The sequence below is a fragment of the Protobothrops mucrosquamatus genome, unplaced genomic scaffold (genome assembly GCF_001527695.2).
Source record: "Protobothrops mucrosquamatus isolate PMUCROS unplaced genomic scaffold, P.Mucros_1.0 scaffold28, whole genome shotgun sequence".
Classification (NCBI taxonomy): domain Eukaryota; kingdom Metazoa; phylum Chordata; class Lepidosauria; order Squamata; family Viperidae; genus Protobothrops; species Protobothrops mucrosquamatus.
In genome coordinates this window covers 3,053,899-3,075,452 of record NW_015386413.1, presented here as the reverse complement: position 1 = coordinate 3,075,452, position 21,554 = coordinate 3,053,899, and the positions used below count along the sequence as shown (strand labels likewise).

General features: G+C 43.6%; 2 protein-coding genes across 2 annotated transcripts in view; one reads left to right on the top strand and one right to left on the bottom strand.

Moving 5' to 3' along the window:
- ATOH8 (atonal bHLH transcription factor 8) overlaps window positions 1-10,374 on the top strand; it is a 26,136-nt gene extending 15,762 nt beyond the window's left edge. The window contains exon 3 of the mRNA XM_015811065.1: window positions 10,369-10,374. Coding sequence (XP_015666551.1) covers window positions 10,369-10,374 — 6 coding nt within the window. The remainder of the gene's footprint in view (window positions 1-10,368) is intronic.
- Window positions 10,375-10,487: 113 nt separating this feature from the next.
- LOC107283194 (lactosylceramide alpha-2,3-sialyltransferase) overlaps window positions 10,488-21,554 on the bottom strand; it is a 37,232-nt gene continuing 26,165 nt past the window's right edge. The window contains exon 7 of the mRNA XM_015811064.1: window positions 10,488-10,673. Within this exon, the coding sequence (XP_015666550.1) occupies window positions 10,488-10,673 (186 nt within the window). The remainder of the gene's footprint in view (window positions 10,674-21,554) is intronic.

Genomic DNA, 21,554 nt, shown 5'->3' with positions numbered 1-21,554 from the left:
GGGAGTTCTAGTCCCGCCTTAGGCATGAAAGCCAGCTGGGTGACTTTGGGCCAATCACTAGAAGGCTGGGAGTTCTAGTCCCGCCTGAGCCATGGAAGGTAACTGGGTGACTTTGAACCAATCACCAGGAGGCTGGGCGTTCTAGTCCCGCCTTAGCCGTGAAAGGCAGCCGGTTGTGAGTTAAGCCACACACATTCCTGGGTGTTTACAGAAGCAAGGACACCTCTTTGCTACGTCTGTTCTTGCCGTGGAGATGAAACTTTCCCTACACCCACGCAGAGATTTGATGTTTGCTGTCCAGCAAGAAGGACAGTTAATCTTTCACTTACGACCATTCATTTAGTGACTGTTCGAAGTTACCAAGTCACTGAGAAAATGACTTACAACCGTTTTTCACCGGTGATCCAAATTCAGAGGCTTGGCAACTGGCTTGTACTTATGACAGTTGTAGTGTCCTGGACCTCCTGACAAGCAAAGTCAATGGGGAAAGCCAGATTCACTTAACAACCCTGTTTAATAACTTAAGTCAAGGACTATCTGTATAGGCTTTTCTCCGTGGCCTTCCCAACGTGATGGCTCTGTCAAATTTTGAGCTTAGAGCAGGATCCAGAGATGTCCTATTTGGATCCCCGGGGGATGCTTGCTACTCTTTCCCTGGATCCCTTATTTCCAAGTGTTCCATTAGGAATGGTCCATATTACCTTTGACCACCCCCATATTGCCCTGTTATAAAAAAGATGTTGAGACTCTGGAAAGAGTACAGAGAAGAGCAACAAAGATGATCAGGGGACTGGAGGCTAAAGCATACACAGTAAAGAATGGTTGCAGGAATTGGGTTGTTATTGTTGTTAGTTGCGAAGTCGTGTCCGACCCATCGCGACCCCATGGACAACGTTCCTCCAGGCCTTCCTGTCCTCTACCATCTTCTGGAGTCCATTGAAGCTCATGCCTCCTGCTTCAGGGACTCCATCCAGCCACCTCCTTCTCTGTCATTGTCCCCTTCTTCTCTTGCCCTCCATCTTTCCCAGCATCAGGCTCTTCTCCAGGGAGTCCTTCCTTCTCATTAGGTGGCCAAAGGACTTGAGTTTCAGCTTCAGGATCTGGCCTTCTCAAGAGCAGTCGGGGTTGATCTCCTCCAGGCCTTCCTGTCCTCTACCATCTTCTGGAGTCCATTGAAGCTCCCGCCTCCTGCCTCAGGGACTCCGTCCAGCCACCTCCTTCTCTGTCGTCCCTTTCTTCTATTATTGCCCTCCATCTTTCCCAGCATCAGGCCCTTCTCCAGGGAGTCCTTCCTTCTCCTTAGGTGGCCAAAGTCCTTGAGTTTCAACTTCACGATCTGGCCTTCTCAAGAGCAGTCGGGGTTGATCTCCTCTAGGACCGACCGGTTTGATCACCTTGCAGTCCAAGGGACTCACAGGAGTCTTCTCCAGCACCAGAGTTCAAAGGCCTCCATTCTTTGGTGCTCAGCCTTTCTTATGGTCCAACTTTCACAGCCATACATTGCAACTGGGAAAACCATGGCCTTGACTACACGCACTTTTGTTGGCAGGGTGATGTCTCTGCTTTTGAGTATGCTGTCTAGATTTGCCATGGCTTTCCTCCCCAGGAGCAAGCGTCTTTTAATTTCTTGGGTAGGTCTAGTCTAATGAAAAGAAGGATTAGGGGTGACATGATAGCAGCCTTCCAATATTTGAGGGGCTGCCCCAAAGAGGAGGAGGGAGTCAGTTTATTTTTCAAAGCCCCTGAAGGCAGGACAAGAAGCAACGGATGGAAACTAATCAAGGAGAGAAGCAACCTGGAACTAAGGAGAAACTTCCTAACAGTGAGGATAATTAACCAGTGGAACAGCTTGCCATCAAAAGATGGGAATGCTCCATCACTGGAGGTTTTTAAGAAGAGATTGGACAGCCATTTGTCTGAAATGGTATAGGGTTTCCTGCCTGAGCAGGGGGTTGGACTAGATGACCTCCAAGGTCCCTTCCAACTGTGTTCTTCTATTACCTCCACGTCCTACAGCCTTGCAGACCCAGAACACAGAAGCCTGGATGTGGCCCTTCAAGAAAGTGTCTCACACAGTTCCTTTATCAGCTGGAAAAGACCTCCAGAAGCAGCTGAGACACCCAGTTTTCCCATCCGTCCTTGTCCTTCTCCTCCTCGGTACCCACCCCGCCACTCTGTCTCCAGCATTTGAAAGATAATATTCTTTGCTTCATTAGTTTTCCAAATGTAACAAGCCCTCCTCTCCCCCCCCCAGTCATTTGGTGGTGGTGGGGGTGGGTGGGGATGGGCCGCCGTTGACCTGTAGCTGGTTAGCTGGCAAGCCTCTCCGTGCGGTGTGTATGTGGGTCCCTGCACAGAGGCCTATTTGGTTTTGATTAGTTATTTTGCTGGTGAGCAATTTTGTGGAAGCTGAGCCTGTGGAGGGAGGGCTCCTTCTTCTCCTCCTCCTCCTCCTCCCCCCCTTTGGTCTTCTGGCAGTCCCAGACTCCAGATGTTCGGAGTGCTGTTTGGGAAGTCCTACTGGCGCCAGTCAGGGCAGAGGGCAGGAGAAAGGCACGCGAGCTGGAACCGAAAGCACTCAGTCACTGCAGGATTTGGCACATCCCCAGCTCTCTGCTGGCACATTCCCCAGCATACTCCTAGCCATCTGTTCCAAAAAAACACTTCCAGGACCTCATCATCACTCAATATGCAACATGGAGAGCAGCTGCTAGAGAGGGGGAGGGGGAGGAGGAGGAGGAGGAGGAGGAGGAGGGGAGGGGGGGCCCCCAGAATCCTGCAAAAGGACTCTTTGTGAGCGAGGAAGCCGGGAGGAGAGTCATAAATAACAGCAGAAGAGTTGCTGTAAAAGCCTTGGGCTCCAATTTGTTGCTGGCTTTTAATTGTCCTTCCCAGTTCGCAGACACATTTGGGGAGGATGGGGGAAAAAATGATAATAAAAAGTTCGTAGTAAGATCACACCTGGAAGGCTGCATCCAGTTTTGGTCAAAAAAAAAAAAAAAAGATGTGGAGACTTTGGAAAAAGTGCAGAGAAGAGCAACTAAGATGATTAAGGGCCTGGAGACTAAAACATATGAGGAATTGGATATGGCCAGTCTAGAGAAAAGAAAAAATAGGGGGGACATGAGAGCAGGATTCCAGTATTTGAGGGGCTGCCACAAAGAGGAGGGGGGTCAAATTATTCTCCAGAGCACCAGAGGGGAGGACAAGAAACAACGGATGGAAACTCGTCAAGGAGAGAAGCAACTTGGAATGAAGGAGAAACATCCTAACAGGGAGGACAGTTAACCAGTGGAACAGAAGTCGCCTCCAGAAATTGTGGCTGTTCCATTTCTGGAGGTTTTTAAGAAGAGCCTGGAATCTGGAATCGGAATAAAGCTGGAAGGGGCCTTGGAGGTCTTCTAGTCCAACCCCCTACTCAAGCAGGAGACCCTACAAATGGGTATCTGGTCTCTTCTTAAAAACCTCCAGTGATGAAGCACCCACAACTTCTGATAGCAGAAGCGGTGAATGCTCCAACACTGGCAGCGGACCGGGATACCTTCGAGACCGCCTCCTGCCACAGATTACCTCCCATCGGCCGGTACGCTCCCACAGGGTGGGTCTCCTCAGGGTGCTGTCGGCCAGACAGTGCCGGCTGGCGACCCCAAGGGGGAGGGCCTTCTCTGTGGGAGCTCCCACCCTCTGGAATGAGCTGCCCCCAGAGATCCGGGTGATCCCTGATCTCCCTTCCTTCCGCCGCGCCCTTAAGACATGGCTATTCCAACAAGCGGGACTGGCCTAGGGCAATTTTTAGAGGGGTTTTAATCATATTTTAATTAGACAACATTTAAATATTTCCTCTTAACTAATTTTAATTTTGTATTGTTATTGGTGTATTTTTAATTGATTGTCAGCCGCCCTGAGTCCGCAAGGAGAAGGGCGGGATATAAATTCAATAAATAAATAAATAAATAAATAAGAGATTGGACAAGCATTTGTCTGAAATGGACTAGGGTTTCCTGCCTAAGCAGGGGGCTGGACTAGATGACCTGCAAGGTCCCTTCCAACTCTGTTTTTCTATTCTATTCTATTCTATTCTATTCTATTCTATTCTATTCCATTCTTTATTCTATTCTATTCTATTCTATTCTATTCTATGCTATGCTATGCTATGCTATGCTATGCTATGCTATGCTATGCTATGCTATGCTATGCTATGCTATGCTATGCTATTCCATTCCTTATTCTATTCTATTCTATTCTATTCTATTCTATTCTATTCTATTCTATTCTATTCTATTCTATTTCATTCCATTCCTTATTCTATTCTATTCCATATTCTATTCCATATTCTATTCCATATTCTATTCTATTCCATTTTTTTTCTATTCTATTCTATGCTATGCTATTCTATTTCATTCCATTCCTTATTCTATTCTATTCTATTCTATTCTATTCTATTCTATTCTATTCTATTCTATTCTATTCCATTCCATTCCATTCCATTCCATTCCATTCCTTATTCTATTCTATTCTATTCTATTCCATTCTATTCTATTCTTACCTGAGAACCGGTTTGATGTACTTGTTAAAGGCATTATTCTAGACACCAGGATGCTGTGAATTCTAATCCTATCTTAGGCACAAATAGCTAGGTGGGTGACCTTGGGCCAGTCCTCCCTTCTCAGCCCTAGGATGGGAGGGGGCAACAATTTCCAAAAATCTTGCCAACCCCCCCCCCCTTGTATAGACTGCTGTGAAGTTGAGGAAGAGGAAAAAGATTCTAATCCCTCTCCGTATTATTCGAGATATTTCCCTGGGATGGCCACCCAATTTAACCAAAACTTAACTTGAGGGCAAAAGAATTCTTGTTTTTACTTTCCAATTTTAAATGTCCATGAAGATTCTCAATCATCCGGGTCATGGCTGCCCCAAAAGTCTTTTTTTTTTCTTCCAAAAGTCAACTGAACTTTCTTAGTTTTTTTTCTCTTTGAATAATGTTTCGCTTCTCATCCCAGAAGCTTCTTCAGTCCCTCAAGATTTGATTCTTTAAAATTCTTCCCTTCCCTTCCAGTCAGTCAGAACCGAAGAAGCTTCTTTGGATGAGAAGTGAAACATTTTCAAAGAAAGAAAAATATAACACCAAGTCCAGTTGCTTTTTAAACTTTTTTTAAATAGGCAAGGGTACAAGATTATGTGAGTGATCGAGTGGAAATGCTAGGAAGTTTATTCTGGGGCTGTCCTTTGATGCTTTATTAGGGATTGGAACAGGTGGTGAAGCTCAAGGAGAGCTGATGAAATGAATGCATTTGTTCCTCCCTTTGATTTTAATGTTCCTTGCCGGTCCCTGGTGCAGCTGGGTGTGAAAAAATAAAATAAAATAAAATAAAATACAACGCTTGATTTTTCCACGCTGTTTATTTTCATTTTCCCCGGGACAGCTGAAAAAATCTGTGATTCCAATCCATGTCCTTGGCCATCTCCGGTGACTTCTTTCAGCAAACTCCTTCAAACTCCTTGCATGCGTTGACTTCCACAAAGAAATTAAAACAAGTGGTTTGCATACCCTGATCAGACACTCTTGGGGTGAGAGTGTCTCACAAATGTAGGATTTTTAAGACCTTTTTTCCCTCTGGCAGAGGCATTTCTTTTTTGCAGGGTTTTTCCCCCCTTCTAACATAGAATAACAGAGTGGGAAGGAAGGGACCTTGGAGATCTTCTAGACCAACCCCCTGCTCAAGCAGTAGATCATAGAATAACAGAGTGGGAAGGGATCTTGGAGGTCTTCTAGTCCAACCCCCTGCTTCTACATCTGTGGTACATTGAGGATGTGTTTGTGAGTACACACATATATGTGGATAATAAGATTGTTTCCATAGTCAGGTTATTTTCCACTGTTGTGGTACCAGTGGCAACTCTGCTGTGCTCACACAACAGTACAAGGAGATAAAGACCTGACAGGTGGATGGGTACAAAGGATGGGGGGGGGGAAACCTCTAGGGAGATGAAAAAGTTTAAGATGATATCTTTCATATGATGAAAGCTCCTTCCCTTTTCTATGTCCATCAAAGCATGTCAAAAAAAACCACTTCCATGGGACAGTTGTGGTGGCCGTAATGACTTTATTTGACCAGCCCATCCCTGGAACCTTCAGCTACTAGACTCAACGTTTCTAAGGAAGAAACTGAGTTTCTGAAGAAGGTCTATTCCTTTGGCCCCATTGATTTATGCATTTAATCAAAAGCCCCAATTCCATTGTTCTAGTTACTTTCTTCAGTGGGACAGATAGATAGATAGATAGATAGATAGATAGATAGATAGATAGATAGATAGATAGATAGATAGATAGATAGATAGATAGATAGATAGATAGATAGATAGATAGATAGATAGATGGACGGACGGACGGACGGACGGACGGACGGACGGACGGACGGACGGACGGACGGACGGACGGACGGACGGACGATGGATGGATGGACAGAGATAGAGATAGATGGATGGGACAGAGAGATAGACAGACAGATGATGGATGGACAGTGATATAGATAGATAGATAGATAGATAGATAGATAGATAGATAGATAGATAGATAGATAGATAGATAGATAGATAGATGGATGGATGGATGGATGGATGGATGGATGGATGGATGGATGGATGGATGGGACAGAGAGATAGACAGACAGATGATGGATGGACAGAGACATAGATAGATAGATAGATAGATAGATAGATAGATAGATAGATAGATAGATAGATAGATAGATTCTATCTATCTATCTATCTTTGGATGGATGGATGGATGGATGGATGGATGGATGGATGGATGGGACAGAGAGATGGACAGAGACATAGATAGATAGATAGATAGATAGATAGATAGATAGATAGATAGATAGATAGATAGATAGATAGATAGATAGATAGATGATAGATAGATAGATAGATTGGATGGATGGATGGATGGATGGATGGATGGATGGGACAGAGAGATAGACAGACAGATGATGGATGGACAGAGATATAGATAGATAGATAGATAGATAGATAGATAGATAGATAGATAGATAGATAGATAGATAGATAGATAGATAGATAGACAGATGCATGCATACCTACATACATACATACATACATACACGGACAGATATAGGTGGTTGGTAGGTAGGTAGGTAGGTAGGTAGGTAGGTAGGTAGGTAGGTGGGTAGGTGGATGGATGGATGGATGATAGACAGACAGACAGACAGACAGACAGAGGCAGTTCAAAGAATAAACTCCAGTTAAGGGATTCATTAGCAGAAGAGGGACCTAACCGAAGAGTTCAAGACAATCTTTGAACCCCAAGGAATGATGGAACCTGGTCCAGGTTAACCAGCTGAGGTTATTGTGATGCACCTGACCCAGGACTGTCCTTGAAAGTAGAGTTGGTGTGGATGGCAGCAACCTGGGTGTGGTATATACAGTAGGTTTTCCTCAACTTTAGCCATTTTAAGACTTGTGGACTTCAACTCCCAGAATTCCCCAGCCAGCATGCTGGGAGTTGAAGTCCATGCCACTTGAAATGTTCCGAGGTTGAGAAACATTGATCTGGAACCAAATTTCTGTTTACTTTACCCTGATTCCTGGATTCTGTCCAGTTCAAACATTGTAAAGTCCTACTAAACAGGGGCAGACCAAATAAAAGGAATTATGATAAATTAATCTTGGCCACTCCAAGGTTCCTTAATTATGAATGTTATGAAAAATTTGTTTAGTATTCAGGAGGCAAAGGATATATTAGTGATCTAAAAATATTAGCATTAAGTTGTTCATTTTAGATCATTCAATCAGAATGTCTTGGCGATGTGCAAAAGAGAAGCTTGGAATGCATTCATTGCAAGAACTAAATCAGGGTTTTGTCTCCATAAAGATAAATGTTTTGACTGTATTATTTCCCCTGACTCTGCATATTTGCCCTACAGGAAGATAATCTTCACGGTTAGAGGCAAGGAAATATGTCCCTTGGAATAACCTCAATTAATGCATCTGGCAGTTCAGAATAGATTGTATTCAACTGCAATCTGTTGCTGACATTCAGAAGCTGACATCAAAAAGTTAATGTGTTGGGTCAAGGCTGCATTTAAAAGAAATGTTCTATCGGTCGACCTGAGTCTACTACAATTCTACTTTTTTTTTTAAAAAAAAGATCCGATACATGGAAGAAGTTAGAACTATTTAAATTAAGCTGGGTCCATGAAAGTTTGCTAACTAAGGCATAAAATGCAGCTGCAAGGATCTGTTGAATCTATCTCAAGGTTGCAAAGATAGCAAAGCGTATTGTAAGCTCCGAGTAGGCCACCCAATGCCCCTGTCCTACTCTCAACATCTCAATGCCAAGTTCCCCATCCTTTTTTGCCTGATTTATTTACCTAAAAACAGGCCACCCCTGCTTAAAAAATACACCTTAGCTTCGACTAAATGTGCTAAGATGTCTAAGACGTAGAGTAGCCAACATTCCATGTTCCCTTTTGGATCACAAAACATGAGGCAGGAAAGTTGAAGGTTGTCTCCTCACTCCAAAACATGGTGTCCATGTTAATAAAGTCCTGGGTTTATTTTCAGCTCGTCTCCTCACCATTTAAGCCATTTCCCATCATCTACAAAACTCTGTTGCTTGGGAGAGAATAAGAATAAGAATAGAACAGAACAGAACAGAACAGAACAGAATAGAACAGAATATAAAATATGGAATGGAATGGAATAGAATGTAGAATAGAGTAGAGTAGAGTAGAGTAGAGTAGAGTAGAGTAGAGTAGAGTAGAGTAGAATATAAAATATGGAATGGAATAGAATAGAATGTAGAATAGAATAGAATAGAATAGAATAGAATAGAATAGAATAGAATAGAATAGAATAGAATAGAAATACAGAATAGAATAGAATAGAAATACAGAATAGAATAGAATAGAATAGAATAGCATTACAGAGTAGAATAGAATAAAATTACAGAATAGAATAGAATAGAATAGAATAGAATAGAATAGAATAGAATAGAATAGAATAGAATAGAATAGAATAGGGAATAGAGAATAGAATAGAATAGAATAGAATAGAATAGAATAGAATAGAATAGAATAGAATAGAATAGAATAGAATAGAATAGGGAATAGGGAATATAGAATAGAATAGAATAGAATAGAATAGGGAATAGAATAGGGAATAGAATGGAATGGAATGGAATAGAATAGAATAGAATAGAATAGAATAGAATGACAGAGTTGGAAGGGACCTTGGAGGTCATCTAGTCCAATCCCTGCTCAGGCAAGAAACCCTATATTATTTCAGCCAAATGGCTGTGCAGTCTTTTCTTAAAAACTTCCAGTGTTGGAGCCCCCACAACATCTGGAGGCAGGTTGTTCCACTGGCTAATTGTTCTACTTCTCAAGAAATTCCTCCTTAGTTCCATGTTGCTTCTCTCCTTGATTAGTTTCCATCCATTGCTTCTTCTCCTGCCTTCAGATGTTTTGGGGAACAGGTTGAAACCCCCCCCCCCCCGCCTTCTCCATGACAGCCCGCAAGATATTGGAACCCTGCTATCATGTGATGAAAAAGGCTCCACACTTGCTTAAGTACAGGCAGTCCTCAACTTACAACAGTTCATTTAGTGACTGTTAGAAGTTACAACAGTACTGAAAAAAAGTGATGTATGACCGTTTTTCATACTTACATCTTTCTAAGTTGCCTGCTTTTCTCAGATAATAATCATCTAAAGCAGGGGGAGGCAACCTTGGCTCTTTTATGACTCGTGGACTTCAACTCCCAGAATTCCTGAGCCAGCATGGGGGAAACTATGGCCCCTTCATGACTTGTGGACTTCAACTCCCAGAATTCCTGAGCCGGCATGGCTCAGCTTGGAAACCTCCCTTTCCCCTCAGCGTGGCTGGCTCAGGAATTCTGGGAGTTGAAGTCCACGAGTTATAAAAGAGCCATGGTTGCCTACCCCTGATCTGAAGTATGAGTGGTGGAGATGAAAAAAAACCTGGTTACTCTTTCCTTATGCTATCCTGACTAAAGTTAACCACAACTTGATGAGCTGAGGTGCATGTAATCAATCCAGGAGGAGAAGGTTTGGTCCTAAACAATTGGGATTGTTAGTTATGTCCATCCAACTCGCTTATCTCCAGCTGACATTCCATAGATGCAAAGTTAAGTACGCCGAGGACCATGGCAACAACGAGTGTTTCTACTTTTAGTTGACTGCTTCATCGCGATGAAGGACGTAATGTTCTTCACAGATCTTCCAACTTATTTATGGAGTGCAGGGACACCAGCGCCAAATAAAAGGCTGTCAAATGACCGGGATTCCACATTCCGTTTCTTTGATTCTGTCGCCTTTTATTTCAGGAATGACGAACGAAGGGTGGATTGAGCAGAAGAACCGAGCAGATATTTCGTCCTATCTTCTCAAAAGTACCCAAGTTCCCGTGGGAGAGAGCAGAAAGCATCTGTCATTTGAAGAACGGCTATGGAAACACTCTGGGTGTTGACATCCTTTTGGAGAAGATGGAGGCCTTTTCTTTTGTCATTTCTTCTCCGGCCAATCTCGTGTTAGTATCTGCGACGTAGGGAGGAACCTCTCCCGCTGCTCCTTTAGGAAAGACCATCCCCTTTGTAATGACATTGCTAGTGCCAAAGAACTGGTTGTGTTTCTGTATAATCTCAAACCCAGAGATTACGATCTGTACGTTCTGTAAATTGCAGTAGCCAGCAGTATAAATCAGGGGTCTGTGGAGAGGTGGAAGAAGCCGTGGTTGCTTTCCGTGGGTGACACGTTCAAAACGGGCAGGTGTGTGTAGAGGAAAAGGTTGGCAAAGCCTGATTAAAGTGATGGCTACGGAGCTGGCCATGCTTCCTGTAAATAAAACGGCAAAATTTTCTGTAAATAAATAACAGTTCTATTTGAAAACTGAAGCCCTAAAGGGTGGGAAAGACCAGATCTACATGGGAAAGTCCAATCAAATTGATTTATCGCTAAAAAAAAAAAAAAAAGTCAACGCACAGGAATGTTTTTAACCTGCTTGGAGTTGGATCAGGATCAGTGGAATTCAAGGGAGATTGGATTAAGTCCATCTGTGGCGACGTAGAGATTCTAGGCTGATTCCTTTTTTGACTCCACCACCCCCCAAGTTCTGATGCTCCTTTTCCTACACGGCGCTATTGTTCCACACATTTTTCCCCCCTTCACCTTTACCAAATTTGGCTTATTTAAAAGAGCCAGCTTTTTACAAGGGATGATTTCTTTCTAATTTTTTTTCTTTTAAAAAAACAAAAAACGCCATTTAACCTGATCGATTACAATGTATATCAGGGGTAGTCAACCTTGGCTCTTTTATGACTCGTGGACTTCAACTCCCAGAATTCCTGAGCCAGCTTAGCTTAGCTGGCTCAGGAATTCTGGGAGTTGAAGTCCACGAGTCATAAAAGAGCCAAGGTTGACTACCCCTGATGTATATTATCAAAGAAAAGGAAGCTTAAAATTGCCAGAGTGTCAATGAGCAGAATATTCCAGAAAGCTTTATAATGTCACGTTTTAGAATTTCGGAAATGCTCGCGCCTGCCTCACGCAAAGGCGTTCGAACACTCTGCTGTATATTTCACTTCAAATTGAAGTAAAAACGGGAAACAAAAAACAACGTATGGAGAAACTCGCTCGGCGTACGCAAGTTTTATAAATAATGCATGCCGCGCGTGAGACATCTGCTTGCAATGAAGGATATAATGCGGTGATACGGTAAAAGAAGGCGGCCTTTTGAAGGAAAGATTGCTGGATTTGGGGCAAAAGGACAAACAAAGCACAACGGCTGTGCACTGCCGCTAAATTTAACCTTCTGTTCTTTTTAGTATAAAGCATTTGCGCTTCGTTTTCATTAACGAAGTTGAGCGGGAGAGAGATTGCGGTGAGATCTTACAAGCCTGTAACTCTTTTTTTTCCCATTTGGAGCAGCAAGATCTCCCATTTTTGAATTTTAGTCCTAAATACAGGTTGTTCTCGACTTGCAAGTGATTTACAACTGGTTCCTCACACTTAAAACCATTGCAGAGTTTCTACGATGATCAACGTTCAAGAAACTAGCAACTGGCACGTATTAACAATGGTTGCAGCTTCCTGGGAGGGGGGATCCTATGATCCCCATTTGCAACCTTCCCAGATGGCTTCCGATAAGGGGAGCCAGATTCGTTTAATGACCGTGTGATTCCCTCTTAACGACCGCATGGAATCCACTTAGCAAAAGTGGCAAAAACAATGCTCCAAAAATTGGGTGCAACCCGTGCACCACGGCCTCGCTTCGCCGTGGAAATTCTGCTTTTCAACCATGACCGTAAATTGAGGATTACTGCATTTAATGGCGGGCTGGTAAGCTGCTCATTCTTCACTGAAAGGTTTCTACACAATTTCATTCTTCCAACTCAGAGGTCCCCAATCTTTTGGGCACCAGGGACCCCGTTCCGTGGAGAGACGTTTTTCTGTGGACCGGAGAGTGCGTGGTTTTGTGTGCTGCCTGCATCCTGTGGATGGGGCTTTGCTTGTTTGTGCAGAATGTGGTGAATCCCTAGAGCCGTGGTGGCGAACCTGTGGCACGCAGAGCCCTCTCTGTGGGCATGCCCAGCATCGCCCCAGTCCTGGGTTTTATAAAACCTTTTCGCTTTAGGCCTCCGCCGTGTGCAAAAAAAAAAAGGTTCAATCAATCAATCAATTTCAACTTCTCGTGGGAAAAAAAAGATCTCACAAAGTTGGAATTGATTGATTGAACTTTTTAGTCCCACCCAGTCTGCCGTTACCACCGCAGCCACGCCCACCCAATGGGCCACACCCACCCAGCACCTGACAATACATAAATGGGTTTTGGGTTGCAGTTTGGGCACTCGGTCTCTAAAAGGTTCACCATCACTGCCCTCTAGAGCATATGGTCAAAGGATGCACAACACTGAGGTCTATCTGTATCTTAAATTTTGCTTTTTTAGGCAATGTAGTATCCAAGCCTATGGGCAACATCTGACAGGATGCATAAATTAACCTTATGATCTAGAAAGAAGATACTCTGCTCAACTTATATTCTGAGGCTGGTGGACAGTTCTGGACTAAATTCTTCCCCCATTTTTTATACCCTGTTCAATATTTTGAGGTGGCATTTCAATGCCATGCATGCTCAGAAAATGCAAATATTCTTCTTCAAAGACTGGCCGTATGCTTTCCCCCTGTAAACCACAGCGCTACTGGAATCCAGTCAAAGTTTTACGGTCCTTCAAATTGAGGTTGGAGCCAGGGAGGAAAGACTAAAATGCAAGTATATACAACTTCTGTCTGTGACAGGCGGAGAAATTCCGTGAAAATTAGCAACTCAGCAGTGGAATAAAGTTATCTCCGATGGGAAGGTTGGGATGTGGATTCTTATTTGTTGCAAGAAACAATGGCATTGTTACGCGAGAAGATTTAGGATCTTTAAATAAATGTTGAAGGTTTCCTTACCCGCTAAGTATTTAATTAACAACAGACCATAATTTCAAGAGGTTATGCACTCTTAAGGAGTTTATGCTAGCAAGGGGGGAAAAAAAATCCATGCCTGTTTTCAAACGTTAAGTGCTGCGTATATGTGTCCAGTTAACATTCTGGAATCACCATGTCAAGTGTTTTTATCTTTTTGTTTTTAAAATTATATGTATGCCAAGCTTAGGAAGGAAGTTCCAAATATTTTCAAAGTGCAATCCATCAGTAAATTTCATTGCCTGTTTCCAGGAATTTTTCCCCCTCTCCAATCAAGCATGAAAGATCAGGTCCAATTAAACTGATTTATTGCCCAGAATTTATTGCTCAGGAATCTTCTAAACCAGTGGTTCTCAACCTTTTTAATGCCGCAATCCCCAACCGGTCGTAAGTCGAGGACTAAACCGGTCGTAAGTCGAGGACTAAACCGGTCATAAGTTGAGGACTACCCAACCGGTCGTAAGTTGAGGACTTTCCCTGCCCGGGAGCGCCGCGCATGCATGGTTCCGCCCCCTGCGCCGGCCGAGGCGTAGCTGGCAAGCGGCAGAGACGGAGCAGGCCGACTACCAGCTGGCCCAGCTCAAGGGAGGTAAGACACCCACCAGAAAAGGGGAAAAAAATGGCGGACAGCCTTGCTTGGCGACCCCCGTGAAATGGTCGATCGACCCCAAATGGGGTCGCGACCCATAGGTTGAGAACCGCTGTTAAACCAACGATGGATACCTGCTTGGAGTTAGGATCAGAATCAATGGAATTTAAGAGGGGTTCGTTTACGGCTACCTAGGGATTCTAGGCTGGTTCCTCTTTTGACTCCGCCCCCCCAGGTTCTGTCACTGCTTCTCCTACACCCCACTGGTTAAATGATTCCAATTGGTGGGGTCTATGGAATTCAAGGAACAATTTAGGATGCCACAGCACAAGTCACCTGGGTTATTTTATTAAACGTGTGATATTTCCAGGTCAGGCATTGAAAAATCAGAATACTCACCAGGGGAGTCTTCTGATTAAATCTCACCCTCTCCTGATTTAGCCAGAGGGCAGGGCAAAAACATCAAGATGGCAGCCAGAATGGTGAGTTTGAAACTCATCCTTTCTTCCTCCAAACGTTCCTGGAAAGTTTTAAGTCAGGGGTCTTCAAACTTGGCCGCTTTAAGACTTGTGGACTTCAACTCCCAGAATTCCTCAGCCAGTTGAAGTCCACAAGTCTTAAAAGTTGCCAAGTTTGAAGACCCCTGTTTTAAGTGTTCAATGGCCTCGTGTTGAACAGTGAATCCAAATGCTAAAATTCATAACAATCTGGCTGGCTTAAAGAAAAGGGATGAAGGTAATAAAAAAAAAAAAAGAGAGATAAATTCGAGATAGCCCTGTTCCAATAATTGACAAAGGTGATATGGAAGAAATTCGAGAGCAGCTAGGACAGATCTGGATAACCACCTGGCCAAAATGTTGTAGAGGTCCTGCACCCAGTTAAAAACCGAGGTTTTTTAAGAAGAGACTAGACAGTCACTTAGTTGAAATGGTATAGGTTCTCCTGCTTGAGCGGGGGGGGGGCTGGACTAGAAGACCTCCAAGGTCCCTTCCAGCTCTATTCAATTCTATTCTATTCCCTATTCTATTCTATTCTATTCCATATTCTATTCCCTATTCTACTATACTCTATATACTCTACTTTACTCTATTCCATTCTATTCTTCATTCCTTCTATTCTATTCTATTCTATTCTATTCTATTCTTCATTCCTTCTGTTCAATTCTGTTCTATTCTTATTCTATTCATATTCTATTCTGTTCTATTCTTCATTCCTTCTGTTCAATTCTGTTCTATTCTTATTCTATTCATATTCTATTCTATTCTATTCTGTTCTATTCTTCATTCCTTCTGTTCAATTCTGTTCTATTCTTATTCTATTCATATTCTATTCTAATTTCTATTCTATTCTCCATATTTTCTATTCTATTCTTCATTCCTATTCTATTCTTATTTCTATTCTATACTATTCCTATTCTATTCTCCATATTTTCTATTCTATTCCTTTTCTCTATTCCATTCCATTCCATTCTATTCCTTTCCGTTCCATATTCTATTCTATTCTTCATTCCTTCTGTTCTATTCTATTCTAAAATATTTTAACTTTGCAAATGTTACAGCCCAGAAATTTGAAGACCTCTGAGTTAACAGCCCAACAGCGCCACCTGGTGTCTGTTATGCCACATAACCAAAGAGAGACTCAGAACGCGAGATAAGAGGGATAGCAGAGATGGAAGGGACCTTGGAGGTCTTCTAGTCCAACCCCCCTACTCAGGCTCGAGAGCCTATACCAGGGGTAGGCAACCTTGGCTCTTTTATGACTCGTGGACTTCAACTCCCAGAATTCCTGAGCCAGCATGGCTGGCTCAGGAATTCTGGGAGTTGAAGTCCACGAGTCATAAAAGAGCCAAGGTTGCCTACCCCTGGCCTATACCAAAGGGTTGTCCAATCTCTTCTTAAAAACCTCCAGTGATGGAGCACCCACCACTTCTGGAGGTGTTAACCTCTGAAGTACCTAAAGCACTTTTGAGTGATCTGTCTGCTGAGGTAATGTTAGTGCAGAAAAAAAATAACGTTTTCATCTGCTCCAAATCTACCTTTCTGGTTTTCTTGAAGGAGCTGAACGTGCAGGAGGCAGCGATAGTTTCTCCTTCTTAAGAGGTCCTCATCTTACTCAAGCCTCTTCTTCCTACTGTTCCAGCAGAATCCTGGCAATACTAGTTTTCTCTCTTCGGGGAGGGAAATGGATCCTTTGACGGTCTTCCTCACTGGAGGATCTGACACTTAGATATGGGCCAGTGAGCCATGCCCTGACCGTTAGTCTGAAGCTTAAGATGCCAGAAAAAGGCAGTTCATTAGACTGAACTGGCTGAAGTAGATGGTTGCAGGGTTCCAGGAACGGCTGCTGGAAAGAGAAGGACGAGGGGGGACAGGATAGCAGCCTTCCAGTATCTCAGGGGCTGCCCCAAAGAAGAGGGAGTCAAGCTCTTCTCCAAAGCACCTGAAGGCAGGACAAGAAGCAACGGATGGAAACTCATCAAGGAGAGAAGCAACCTAGAACTAAGGAGAAACTTCCTGACAGTTAGAACAATTAACCAGTGGAACAACCTGCCTCCAGAAGCGGTGAATGCTCCAACACTGGAAGTTTTTAAGAAGAGACTGGACAGCCATTTGTCCGAAATGGTATAGGGTCTCCTGCCTGAGCAGGGGGTTGCACTAGATGACCTCCAAGGTCCCTTCCAACTTTATTATTATTATTATTAAGTGACTTTGGCCGTTTGGGGTACTAGACACCCTGACTTTTAGTAAAAATGGTGGGGGGAGGAGGAGGAAGGAAAGAGGATAAGGAGAAGGGAAGGGGAGGGAAGGAGAAGAGGAGGAGGAGGAGATGAAGAAGATCTTCTTGCAAGGTGATCACGATAACTATTGAGAGAAGATAAACATGGATTATTTTCCCCAGACATGGAAACAGTGCTCTTGAAGAACTGAAAACAAGAAGATGATGGTGATATTCGAGGAGGAGGAGGAGGAGGAGGAGGAGAACTTTTAGAGAAACAGAGCATCTTTCCTGGGAAACCAACCATGTCCACTTCAACTAAGCCAATATTTGGACTCTGCCAGGGTCATTTCCTTTCCCTGAGCCCCAATCTGGGACATCCACGTTCTCACCTGCCTGGGGTGGGAAAGGAAGACGGGATAGTCCTAGCTCAGCACGCATGAGCCAAGGCACCTGCTTTGAGGGGTGAAATAAGAGAAATGAATTTGGACACTTTGAGGCTTGATGGCAGTCCTCCCCGGCTGTTTCCGGGCTTGCCGTCTGCCTTTTCCCCAGGAAAGGAACTCTGGTCTGTGGTTATTTTTCTACTTCCTTCTCCGTGTCTGTAATCGTAGTTACGTCAGTCGACACTTTTTCTTGCCGATTGGTCCTTATAAAGTTTAAATTTATGTCGTTCTGAAAGCTCTGACCTGACCTATGCTGTTGCTCTTTATTTTTCTGCAAAGGGGTCGGTCTCTGGGAAGCTGTTTGTTTAAAAAGAAAATCGGGAAAGAATCCTGGAGGAAGCGGGCTTTCAAAACGTATTAACGTCTACCATTGTCGGGCCCGAAGCATCAGGATCGGGCATGAAGTTCCAGTTCAGAAGATTTTACACTTTAATTAGCCGATTTAGCAAAACGCTCCTCTATTTCCTCTGCTCGGTTGGGTGTCTTGTAGTCTCCGCCGACGGCACTGTCCTTCTTTTTCCTCCTTTTATATTAACCCAAACGCATTCAAGGCGGCTTTGGTCCTTATTTCGATGCATTTCTGTAGAGACATCGTGGTCTCTTACGAGGAAAGCAATTCTGTCTCCTCTCTTGTTAGGATTGTTTTTTTTTCTTTTGAACAATTTATATCTTTCTATCAGTACATTGCATTCATGGCTTTCATCCCACATAACAACAATATCACACCTGTCCTCTTGTACTAGGACTTTAAGTTCACCCTGTTTGTTCCTCCGACTTTGAGGTATTTATCTGAGACCTTTATGTTCAGTCCCCACATTTTTATATATAGAATAAGAGCTGGAAGGGACCTTGGAGGTCTTCTAGTCCAGCCCCTTGCTCAAGCAGGAGAATCTATACCATCTCAGACAAGTGACTGTCTAGTCTCTTCTTAAAAGCCTCCAGTGACGGAGCGCCCACAATTTCTGGTGGCAAGCTGTTCCATTGGTTAATTGTCCCTTACTGTTAGGAAGTTTCTCCTTAATTCCAGGTTGCTTCTCTCTTTGATTAGTTTCCAACCATTGTTTCTCATCCTGCCCTCTGGTGCTTTGGAGATTAGTTTGACCCCTTCTTCTTTGTGGCAGCCCCTCAAATACTGGAACGCTGCTATCATGTCTCCCCTATTTCTTCTTTAGACTAGCCAAACCCAAGTCCCTCAGCCGTTCTTCACATTTGCATCTCCCATTTTCTATCTGAGGTAAAGCCAAATAAATTTAGCTTTCTACCCCTGGGAGACGCAGACAGGTGGTCCTCGGCATACGACCACAATGGAGCCCAAAATTTCCGTTGCTAAACGAGAGTTGTTAAGTGAGCTTTGCCCCATTTTACGACCGTCCTTGCCACGGTTGTTAAGTAAATCGCTTCAGTTGTTCAGTTCTTAAACGACTCTGGCTTCCCCCATGGACTTTGCTTGTCCGAAGGCTGCAAAAGGGGGTCACGTGACCCTGGGACTCCCCAACCGCCATAAGTACATGCCGGTTGCCAAGCCTCTGAATTTTGATCAGGTGATCCACGGGGATGGTGGAAAGGTCGTTAAGTGTGAAAAACGGTCATAAATCACTTTTTTCAGCGAATCCCTTGCCAGTTCTACAAGAACATCCCCCACCAGTTAATTATCTCTTTTTTATTTAAACTTCCAGGTCATTCTTTATTTGCACCTTCAGTTAAATACTCAAGATCAATTTATTTCTCCAAAATAAATAGCCAAAGGTTGCTACCTTGTGCGTAAGCTTCGCCCGCAAATGCTTATTAATAGTTGTTGTTAGGGCACAGTTTTGTGTTGTTCCTTTTGGGGGGGGCAGGCACAGTTTACAAAGGCTAGAGATGATGCCCTGATATCAGCTTAGATTGATGCTCCGACGGTGCCTTTTCCAAGAGGCCGCTGGACTTCCTTTGTTTTTCCTTGAGGGCGTTTCCCTTCTCATCCAAGAAGCTTCTCCGGTTCCGACAGAACTAAAGAAGCTTCTTGGATGGGAAGCAAAACATCTTCAAGGAAAAACAAAGAAAGTCCAGTGGCCTCTTGAAAGAAACAGCTTTGGGACAACTCCAGAAATGGTGAATGCTCCAACACTGGACGTTTTTAAGAAGAGACTGGACAGCCATTTGTCTGAAATGGTGTAGGGTTTCCTGCCTGAACAGGGGGTTGGACTGGATGACCTCCAAGGTACCTTCTGAGTCTGTTATTCCCTTCCTTCCTTCCTTCCTTCCTTCCTTCCTTCCTCCCTCCCTCCCTTCTCCAACACTGGAAGTTTTTAAGAAGAGACTGGACAGCCATTTGTCTGAAATGGTATAGGGTTTCCTGCCTGAGCAGGGGGTTGGACTAGATGACCTCCAAGGTCCCTTCCAACTTTATTATTATTATTATTATTGTTGTTGTTGTTGTTGTTGTTGTTGTTGTTGTTGTTATTATTATTATTATTATTATTATTATTATTATTATTATTATTATTATTAAATTGTGACCTGGGTGACTGAGAATCTCCATAGATGTTTCTTCTTCTTATGCCACATTATCGGACGTTGGCGATCCTGTTTTTATCAGCAGCCACACGAAAAAGTGCTGCTGAGTTTTGTCCAAACCAGTCCCTTAGATTTTGAAGCCACGATGTTCTTCCTCGTTTGCCTTCAATCTTTCCTTGGAGGATTAAATGGAGTGTGCCGTATTTTTCTGGGTGTCGCATCACATGTCCGAAATATTCTAATTTTGGTTTTTTTAATTGTTTTGATTATTTCCCTCGGCTTTCCCAGGTGGCTTATCACCTCCTCATTTCTGATCTTGTCAACCCAGCTTATACGTAACAGCCGCCTGTCAATCCACATTTCAAATGCTTCTACTCTCTTCGGGTGGCCTTCTGTCAGAGACCAACTCTCTACTCCATAGAGCAGGATAGGAAAAAACATAGCATCTGACAAGCCTGATTTTCAGTCTTAGGCTTATGTCGTGACTGCAGCAGACCTTTTTCATTTTGAAGAATGCTTTTTCGAGCTTTCTCTATCCTTGTCTTCACTTCAGCGGTCATGTCCCAGCTTTCATGTAAATTAGAAACGAGGTGCGTGATCCTTTCAACTTTTTCTAATGATATTCCTTCCGAATGTATTGGTTGGTAAATCAACGGGTCGTTTGCTGACGACCATGATCTTGGTTTTTTGAGGGGTTACACTTCAAGCCGTATTTTTTCAGATATTTCTGTGACTCTGTTGATGAGGAGCTGAAGGTCTTCATGCTCGCTGCCAAGCAGAACTGTATCGTCGGCATATCTTAAGATTGTTGATCCAAACACAGTTTACTTTGATGCCAGCATCGATGTTCTCCAGTGCCTCGTTGAAGATGGACTCAGAGTAAATATTGAACAACGGTGGAGACAGAATACATCCCTGTCTGACCCCTCTTCGTATTTCTGCATCAGCTGAGTGTTTAGACTCATGCATGAGCTAGAAAACATCCTGGGCGGAGAACAGGTGGGTATCAGTTATACACCCAGAGGTAAAATTTGGTTTAATTTACTGGAATGTCATTCTATCTCTGAACAAGACTGGAAACTTCAGTTAGTCCAAAGTAGGTTACAAATGGAGGTAACACAAGACGATCCGTCTGTCTGAGAGATACAGTTGATTTTTTCGGACCCGGTTCAAAGTTGTACTACTTTACTTAGCAAAGCATCTTCAACCTGTCCATGGAGGTTCTCAGTCATCCAGGTCATCATTGTCCCAAAGATGCTTTTTTCACAAAGCAACGGGACTTTCTTGTTTTTTCTTTGAAGACGTTTCGCTTCTCATCCAAGAAGCTTCTTCCGCTTTGACTGGATGGTGGGAGAATGGAAGGATTTATACTCCTTGCAGACAGCTGGTCCTTTGCCTCCTTTTAGAGAGTTGTTGACATCATCTATCTCCAGTCTACAACACATTTCTTTGGGCAGTTCCAAGAAGGCTCCACGCCCATTTGCACCCCTCAGGTGACCCTGAGGACACAGATAAAACTCCAAGAGAGGACTTCCGGTGGCAGGCGCCTTCGCTGGACGCAGCTGTTTGCTGCTCCCGCCTGTTTCTGCGTAAAAGCCGTTCTGACAGCCTGCATCAGCTGTCAAACGGCTTGATACCTTTCCCCTGGGCATAGGGGGAAAGGTGAGCTGCCTGAGGTAGGAGTTGAGTTCCCGAGTCGTCCCTTGTGGACGATGTAGGTGAGAACTCCTCCGGAGCCTCGGGATTCTCCGCGATCCAGGACGTCTTCGCTATAAGCGAAGCTAGAAGCTGCCGTCACCGC